This window comes from Jatropha curcas, chromosome 7 (genome assembly GCF_041381405.1).
Source record: "Jatropha curcas cultivar XTBG-Jc1 chromosome 7, XTBG_Jcur_1.0, whole genome shotgun sequence".
Classification (NCBI taxonomy): Eukaryota; Viridiplantae; Streptophyta; class Magnoliopsida; order Malpighiales; family Euphorbiaceae; genus Jatropha; species Jatropha curcas.
Window position 1 is genome coordinate 7,497,511 of NC_143157.1, and position 9,383 is coordinate 7,506,893.

Here is a 9,383-nt window from a genome sequence, read left to right on the forward strand (position 1 = left end):
AAAAATTACTAATAACACAGTAGCAATAGCATTATAAAGATGCACCATTTATATTTTAATTTTACCCATAGAAAATTGTGTAGCACATCTTGTACTTTTATCCTTGTCTATGTTCTAATGTATTCTATCCATTGAAAGACCTTCTAGGTCTAGGGTATAATATAAAAGATCTAGGGTTTCCGTCTCTTTCAAGTACCCTTTCAATATTAAAAATTATTAGAAGATGAGAGATAGTCAGCACCTTTTCTATTAGAAAACAAATTAAATTCAAGTAATAAATTATCTCAATTATAATTCTTATGAAAATTTTCAACCATTTTTTTGCTAAATTGAAATTTATAAATATTCTTTTTTTTTTTTTTTGTTATGTGTGTAATATTTTATGTACCAGGCTGATAAACACATCTGCAGATTACAAATATTCATTTTTTTGGTGCACATTTTGGTGTTTCAACAATTAAAATGGGCAAAGTGAACTTTAGATGATAAGTTTTGGCCCAAATGTCCAATTATTTTTTCCTTTCCTTTCAGACTAAAATATTTGAAGATCATACGTAAGATCTTTTCTAGATATTTAATCAAAGATTACTTTTAGATCACCATTACCGTCATAATTTTAGATATGCTCAGACTTACTTTTTCAATGACAAGTTGAATTGGATGTGTAATTTAGAGGCCAGTGTCTATAGCAGATATGGAAGGAAAATTACACATTATATATATAGAGTTTGTACATTTGGACAAAACCTCTGGTTTCTATGTTTCTTTGTTCTACACAAAACCCTCAACGAGAAGTAGAATATGCATCGAGGTGGCTTTGGCAAACAGAACAACAGTGTTAGCACTCCACCAAGAAGGTCTTCAAGGACTCGTGTGATGAATAAGAAGTTTGAGGACTGAATTGATGCAGCAAAACTATCTTTTTACTGCTGCAATTGTTTTTAATTAATTATTTTATTAATCAGTTTCATGTTGAATAAATCAGATATGCTGTTGAGATTGTTGCAGCATATTTGCCTACTTTTACTCAATTGTGCCGTTTGTGGCCTTTAGAATAGGACTAGTTGGTTTATTTTCTCTCCTATTAAAATCCTTGTATCTGCAGTAGAAGGATCATGAACAAAAATTATCAAACTTCTTAGACTAAATCTTTATTAACTCTGATTAGGACCTATCAATTGGTATCAGAGCCAATCTACCCCATTTCTTTTTCTCTTCCCACTTATGGCCACTGACAAAGAACGTATTGAATCTCTTGAAGCAGGGTTGGCATAACTTCAAGACACTGTGGGACGTATGGAAACTGGGGTTGCTGACAAATTGCAACGCTTGGAGGACATGATATCAAAATTATCTGAAACAGTGTTGTCCAACCGAGATGGCAGCAATAGCCACTCCGCTGAGCGTTCGAGCCAACCACAGCACCATAGCAGAAACGACTCAACAGAAAGAGGAAGGCCAATGTTCTCCTCAAAATTGACTAAGCTTGAGTTTCCAAAGTACTCTGGCAATGATCCAACAGAGTGGCTCACATGAGCCAAACAGTTTTTTGACTTCCAAGCTACATCAGCAGTTGAAAAGGTGTCTTTAGCCTCCTACCACATGCAGGGGGAAGCCAATGAGTGGTGGCAATGGATGCAAAGAACATACCAGGAAGAAGGCAAGGAAGTAACTTGGGAGATTTTTGAAGACGAGATGTGGGTGAGGTTTGGTCCGACCGATTGTGAGGACTTTGACAAATCTCTGTCTAAAATTTGTCAAATCGGCTCCTTGCATGATTATCAAAAAGAATTCGAAAGGCTCGGCAACAAGGTTTGAGGATGGACCCAGAAAGCGCTAGTTGGTACCTTTATGGGCGAACTGAAATCTGAGATTGCAGATGGAATCCGTATGTTCAAACCTAAAACCTTAAAAGATGCAATCAGTTTGGCAAGAATGAGAGACGACCAGCTTTCTCGGCAGAAGCAAATCGCTCGACCTAATTCAGCGACTCCTGTTTTATCCTCCACTTCGTCGCCAATTAAAAAAGACAATCCCATACGCCGATTAACTTGGGACCAAATGCAGAAACGGCGTGCTCAAGGACTCTGTTTTAATTGTGAAGATAAATTCACCCCAGGTCATCGCTGCAAAGGACCTCAGCTTCTGCTATTAGATGGTGGAGATGACAGCATAGATGACGAAGAGGATCAACCAGAAATCTCCCTTCACGCACTCTCTGGCTGGTCGACTTATAGAACCATGCGAGTGGTGGCCCAGATCGGTTCTCATACCTTAGTAGCTTTGATCGACAGTGGATCTACACATAATTTCATCAATGACAAAGCAGCTGATATACTACAATTGCCAATCGTTCCTACCAAACCCTGCAACATCAAAGTCGCAAATGGAAAGTCACTAGAATGCCAGGGCCGATTCAATGATGTTCCTATCCACCTCCAAGGTATTCCATTTATTGTTACTCTGTATGCCTTACCTTTGAGTGGATTGGATATGGTTCTAGGGATTCAATGGCTGGAACAATTGGGAACGGTGGCTTGCAATTGGCAACATCTTACGATGGAGTTTCAGTGGAACAATTGCACTTACAAATTGCAGGGATTGAAGACACCACTTATCCAGCCAGCCTCTCTGCAAGCAATTTCCAAGGAAACAAGACATGGGAGTTCAGTTTTCGCCATTTGTACCAATACTGCCATGGGTACAGTGGAAATACACCCTGATCTGCAGTCACTCTTGGATCAATACCAGGATCTCTTCAAAGAACCGACTCAATTACCTCCACCAAGAGAAATCGAGCACCACATCAATTTGAAGGAATGTACTGAACCTGTCAATATACGGCCATACAGGTATGCCTACTTCCAGAAAGCTGAAATTGAGAAACAGGTGCATGATATGTTAGAATCTGGACTGATCAGATCTAGTACTAGTCCATTTTCATCTCCTGTTTTACTGGTGAAAAAGAAAGTCGGGTCTTGGCGATTTTGCACCGACTATAGAGCACTGAATTCAGTTACAATCAAAGATAGATTCCCTATCCCTACCGTCGATGATATGCTGGATGAGCTCCATGGAGCTACTTACTTTACAAAATTAGACCTTTGGGCGGGATTCCATCAAGTTTGAGTTCATTCCACAGACATTCCAAAAACTGCCTTTCGTATCCATAATGGACATTACGAATATTAGTCTTGCCCTTTGGCTTATGTAATGCTCCATCTACCTTTCAAGCAGTCATGAACTCAATTTTTCGCCCCTTCCTTCGAAAATTCGTCTTAGTCTTTTTTGACGATATTTTGATTTATAGTCCAAACTGAATACCCATCTCGAACATGTCAAAACAGCCCTAGACACCTTGAGGCAGCACCAACTCTTTATAAAACGTAGCAAATGTGCTTTTGGCTCTCAAGAATTGGAGTACTTAGGTCATATTGTTACTCCTTATGGGGTTAAAGTGGATCAAACTAAAATTGTGGCTATGTTGAATTGGCCTACACCCACTAACATCACTGAATTACGTGGATTTTTGGGACTTACAGGTTATTACAGGAAGTTCGTCTGCAATTATGGCCTCATAGCTTAGCCGCTCACTAATCTTTTGAAGAAAGGGAATTTCCAATGGAAAGAGGAAGCAGACATAGCCTTCCAGCGGCTGAAAACGGCAATGACAACCACTCCCACCCTTGCTATACCAAATTTTAATGATACTTTTGTCATTGAGTCCGACGCTTTTGGTGAGGGCATCGGTGCAGTCTTAACACAGCAGGGCAGGCCGGTTGCATTCATGAGCAGAGCCTTGGGCAGCAGTAAACGATCTTGGTCCATTTATGCCAAAGAGATGTTGGCTATTGTACAGGCAGTCCAGACTTGGCGACCATATTTACTTGGCCGCAAATTTCTTATTTATACATATCAGCGCAACCTCAAACACCTATTGGAGCAACGGGTGGTGACGCCTGAACAACAAAAATGGGTTTCTAAGCTCCTTGGGTATGATTATGAATTCGTTATAGGCCGGGGAAAGAAAATGGAGCTACTGACGTGCTATCTAGGGTTTCTGGCAGCCCAAGTCTAGACGCGTTGTTTGTTTCCCAAACTCAATTATGGGATACAATCAAAGACGAAGCCAAAACCCATCCTTATATGCTCAAGATTGGCAAGGAAGCTTCAACCAATTCTAGCAGCCCCTACAAGTGGCAAAATGGACTGATATGCTACAAAAATAGGGTTGTTGTACCCCTCAATCTCCCATTATTCAGCAATTATTGTATGAGTTCCATAGTTCTCCTCTTGGCAGCCATTCTGGTGTTTTGAGAACATATAAAAGGCTGGCTCAGCAATTCTATTGGCCCTCAATGTATAAATCAGTGCAGAAGTATATAGCTGCTTGTGAGATTTGCCAACATGTCAAAAGTGAGGCCTTATCTCCGGCCGGGTTGCTCCAACCCCTTCCAATTCCTTGCCAACTTTGGGATGACATTACTATGGATTTCATCGATGGATTGCCAACTTCACATGTTAAGAATTCTATTTTGGTTGTGGTTGATAGACTGAGCAAATCAGCTCACTTCTTGGCGTTGACTCACCCATATTCAGCCAAGGTGGTGGCTGAAAAATTTGTTGAAAACATAGTCAAACTTCATGGAATGCCATGAACCATCATCTCTGACCGTGACCCAATATTTATCAGTCAATTTTAGCGTGAGTTTTTCAAAATGTTAGGGACACAGCTGAAGATGAGTTTTGCTTATCATCCACAAACAAACGGAGGTGGTTAATCGTTGTATTGAGCAGTATCTTCGCTGCTTTGTGTTTCAACAGCCTCGCCGATGGTATTCTTTTCTGCCTTTGGCGAAATTTTGGTACAATACAACCTTCCATATATCCACAGGAATGACTCCCTTTCAAGCGTTATACGGGAGACTGCCACCTACCATTCCACGTTACTGTGAAGGTACAAGTTCTGTCAATGAAGTTGATCAAAATCTCCTTTCTAGAGATGCTTTACTCCTACAGCTGAAATCTAATCTTGCGGCTGCCAATAATAGAATGAAACAATATGCTGATGCAAAAAGGCGTTATGTACAATTTGCAGTTGGTGATTGGGTATTTTTAAAACTTCATCCCTATCGCCAACAGTCTGTGATTGCTCGACAGCATCAAAAGCTTGCTTGCAGATTTTTATGGCCCATTTCAGATTGAGGAAAAAATCGGGCAGGTAGCTTATAAACTTAAACTTCTAGCTGAGTCTCGCATCCATCCAGTTTTTCATGTGTCGCTTTTGAGAAAACAGGTTGGCAATACAGTTCTGACTTCTCAATCGCTGCCTCTAATTTCTGATGATGGTGAGCTGATTTTAGAACCTGAGGCTATATTGGATACACGCTGGATTAAGAGAGGGGCCAAATATGTTAAACAGAACTTAATTAAGTGGAAGAAATTGCTACCCGAAGATGCTTCTTGGGTCGACTCTAACTTCATCAAAGAGAACTATGCAAACCTTAACCTTGAGGACAAGGTTATTGTCCGAGGGGGCGGTAATGTTAACACTCCACCAAGAAGGTCTTCAAGGACTCGTGTGATGAATAAGAAGTTTGAGGACTGAGTTGCTGCTGCAAAACTATCTTTTTACTGCTGCAATTGTTTTTAATTAATTATTTTATTAATCAGTTTCATGTTGAATAAATCAGATATGCTGTTGAGATTGTTGCAGATATGCTGTTGAGATTGTTGCAGCATATTTGCCTACTTTCACTCAATTGTGCCGTTTGTGGCCTTTAGAATAGGACTAGTTGGTTTATTTTCTCTCCTATTAAAATCCTTGTATCTACAGCAGAAGGATCATGAACAAAAATTATCAAACTTAGACTAAATCTTTATTAACTCTGATTGGGACCTATCAGAATCAAAAATAAAAAATTTCTGAACTTTATGATGGTTGATAAGATATGTAGGAACTCTAAGAAACTTACTTGTGCAAGGAACGGAGCGACTTATGCATACTCTAATTCCTTTGCAACTTCTATAGGCCCCACCTTAAAAGATGTGTGTCTCTGGATAATTACAATATGAAGTAAGTTGGGAAGTAAAAGAAAAGTAGATAACGAAAAAAAATTAAAGCAAACAATTTAAGGAATTAAGACCTTTGAGGCCACTACTACTACTCCCTCATCCTCAGGTATTGTCTTCTCCTCAGCATGTGGAGTCTCACATTTGTTCGAACATTTATGATCTCCGTTTTGGACCATCTGCAAGGCAATGGAACAAGTAACACTCATGATTTCTTAGAAAAACAAATGAGATAAAAGAATGAATATGATTGCATAACACCTTCATAATCTCTTGGTCTTTCCAAGGGCCCTTATCAGAACGCATACAGCCTCCTCGATCAACACAAGTGCAGGTGCCTCCCAAAAACTCCAGTAACTCACTAGTAAAGGGCAAAACCAAAAATAAAGAAAGAACTGTATTGTCGTGGAAAAAAGAACCAACATGACAAAGATATTTGCATAATATTCTCATTAGAAACTTATACCTGGCATCAATGATCTCAAGTAACTTGCTCTGATACTTGTTGCCGAGAACCTGGTGAGTAATTAACATCCTTACTAATTAGTTATTTGCCTAGATAAGTTCTACTCATGGAATATCATAATCTACACACTAACGTGGATCTTTGCAGTGGTCTTAGGATCAAGGAAGGATTTTATAGTGTTCCACAGCATTCTGAATCCAGAACCGGCATTGATGATGAACATCTGATTCAAGGTCTGTAAAGAAGCAGCAATTGACATGAATCATAACTATATATAGGACAGAACTTGTTAGTACCTCGGGATAATTGTCACCATCAATCTTCTGAAGGCAAGTGACAAGATCCCTTGCATTTTTGTTAAAATTCTTGAGGCCCTGTAGATATTAAAGATTTACATATAGTTAATAAATGTGGTAAAGAGCTCTAGTGCCTATTATTATCATTTTGCAGAGATGATCTTTCAAAAGTATATTTGAAAGATTGATGATAATTGATATCTTAATTACATTACTTATATGAGGATTATAGCTGTTACTTAATATACTGAAATCTGATTTTATAGTCACAACATACCACTCCCTGCACATCCAAGATGGCTGTGCTCTGATCAATTGGCTGCTTTGCTGAAATTGAACAAGTAGGAAATTTAACAGCAAAAGTCCTCTCAAATTCCTGCACGTGGTACTTGACATATCGATCCATGGTTGTGACCTGCATTAGCTTGGTAGGATCTATTAGGCCCAGTCTTTCAATGTAATATAGGTCTTCCATCCTTGTCCACACCATGATGCCCCTGGGATAATATTGCATGACTTCATCGAGTTCATTGAACTCAAAATCCTTCAAGAAAAGCGAAAACGAAAATGAATTAGACCAAATTATGAAAATAAAAATCCATAAATCAAACAAATGATCAAAATTGAAAATCCATAAGTACCTCCATGATAGTGTCAGCACCAAATTCCTTCCTCCATTGGAGCATCTCAGTCCACATTTGCTTTGTTTTCTCAACATCATATTTCCTGGCTCTCAAGAATCTATAAAATGGTGAAAATAATAAATTCATGGGTTTAATAAATCATAAGCATCACATTAGTTATAAATGAAGCATATGATCAAGAAAGTAGAGGAGGAAAGCCTTGAGGAAACAGTAAGCTTACTCCTATATGACCAAATGGCCATAGCTTAAGCCTTAGACTCTAAGGTAATATTGGTCTTCGCAAAAAGAATCAAGTAGAAGGCTTGCTTATGATAAATGACTCTTTCTGAGCTTTGCACCAGGGAGTAGGGACACCCTTTTATTAAGAAATGAGATACAGAAAAACCATTAATCAGAAGATGATAAAGAAAGGGAAGAAATTAACCTGAGCATCACGTGATAATCATCATGTCTTGGGAGTAGAAGTTCCCCTAAGAGTAGGACTTGGCGGAAAGCATCAACCACCTTCATCTCCTCAACATCATGAATGTCCTCAATTTCAAGGGACATCACTTTACTACTTCTACCCTTTCTTGTCAAAGAGTTTTAAAATTTGTTGGAGGCATTGATGGCTTTAATTTTCAAGGACTCAATCTTTGTCTTCTTGTCATCCGCAGCAGTTTCTGAATCAGGTACTGCAAGGGAGAAATAATCCAACAAAAAAATTTGAAAACCCCCATGTAAAAAATCACACGTAAAACACACAAATATTTATATATTTAGTAGAAAACCTCAAGCAAATTAATCAAGCAACAAAATTTAAAAACAACCATATTAAAATCTCATATAGAGATACATAGCAATTTGATCAAACAACAAAATTGAGAACTACCTTTATCTAAAATCATTATGAAGACGCATACTAATGAAAGAAATAAAAAAAACTCAATTTTCTAATGAAAAAAGACAAAATTTGAAAGCTAACCATGCCTCAAAACAAATTCAATTTATAAAAAAAAAAAAAAAAAAAAAAAAAAAAAAAAAAAGCAATAAAAACTGAGGCAAATTAATGGAAAAAAAACAAAATTCGAAAACTAACCAACATATAAATGAAAAGAAAGCAGCAAAATTTAAAGCAAATTAATCAAAAAAACAAAACGAAATCTGAAAAATACCCATAGAAAAAATCAAATACAGAACACATAAATTAAAAAAAAAAAAAAAAGAAAAACCTGCTTTGGGAGATGAAGATTCAGCGGAGACATCAGCCATCTGATTGGAAGTGTTAAAAATTGGCGGTAGGTTTTATGGTGACACAGAAAAAGTGCAGCAAAATTAAAAAAAGCACTCATATCAGGATGTCACATAGAGCCTTATCCCAATGCCTGCAAAAACATAGATATAATAACAAAGACTTTTAAGGTAAATCAAACAACTACAATGGAAGATTGAGAGAGAGGAAGTATACCTCCGTTGGGATAATGGTAAATGTCGGAGAGAATACAAATATAGTGAGAGAGAGAGAGAGAGAGAGAGAGTCAGATAGAGAGAGAAAGACTATGAGGCGGCTAAGAAGCAAAGCATTAGCAATTTTTGGACAATCATCCATTTTTATTTATTATCATTATCATTATTATTATTAATATTATCAATAATATTGTTATTATTACCTTTGATCATCTTGACCAGGTCTCTACTGCTCTCTTTAGCCATGGCTATTCTTGCTCTGAGAGAGGGAAGATTGACAGATGGAGAGATAGTGCGTAGCCATTCCGTTCTGACAGGCTTTTTTTGAATTCTTGACCATAAAAATTCATGTCTTTGCCCCTTTTCCCTGCAAAAAAGATGAAATAGGCTTATGCTTTGAACCGGACCCCTCTCTCGTATTGGGTTATTTCGGAAACCCAACTCAGCCTTTGTTATTTC

At 37.9% G+C, this 9,383-nt stretch overlaps 1 protein-coding gene across 1 annotated transcript; it reads right to left on the reverse strand.

The window, feature by feature from the left end:
* Positions 1 to 4,073: 4,073 nt before the first annotated feature.
* On the reverse strand, positions 4,074 to 8,847 carry LOC149494653 (phosphatidylinositol/phosphatidylcholine transfer protein SFH12-like). The gene is given in 12 exon segments (XM_089723844.1): positions 4,074 to 6,056; positions 6,147 to 6,251; positions 6,334 to 6,433; positions 6,539 to 6,588; positions 6,672 to 6,761; positions 6,835 to 6,912; positions 7,112 to 7,294; positions 7,296 to 7,333; positions 7,336 to 7,378; positions 7,476 to 7,575; positions 7,903 to 8,152; positions 8,690 to 8,847. Coding segments are annotated over 11 exon segments (972 nt in total). The 5' UTR covers positions 8,028 to 8,152; positions 8,690 to 8,847; the 3' UTR covers positions 4,074 to 5,996.
* Positions 8,848 to 9,383: the final 536 nt, after the last annotated feature.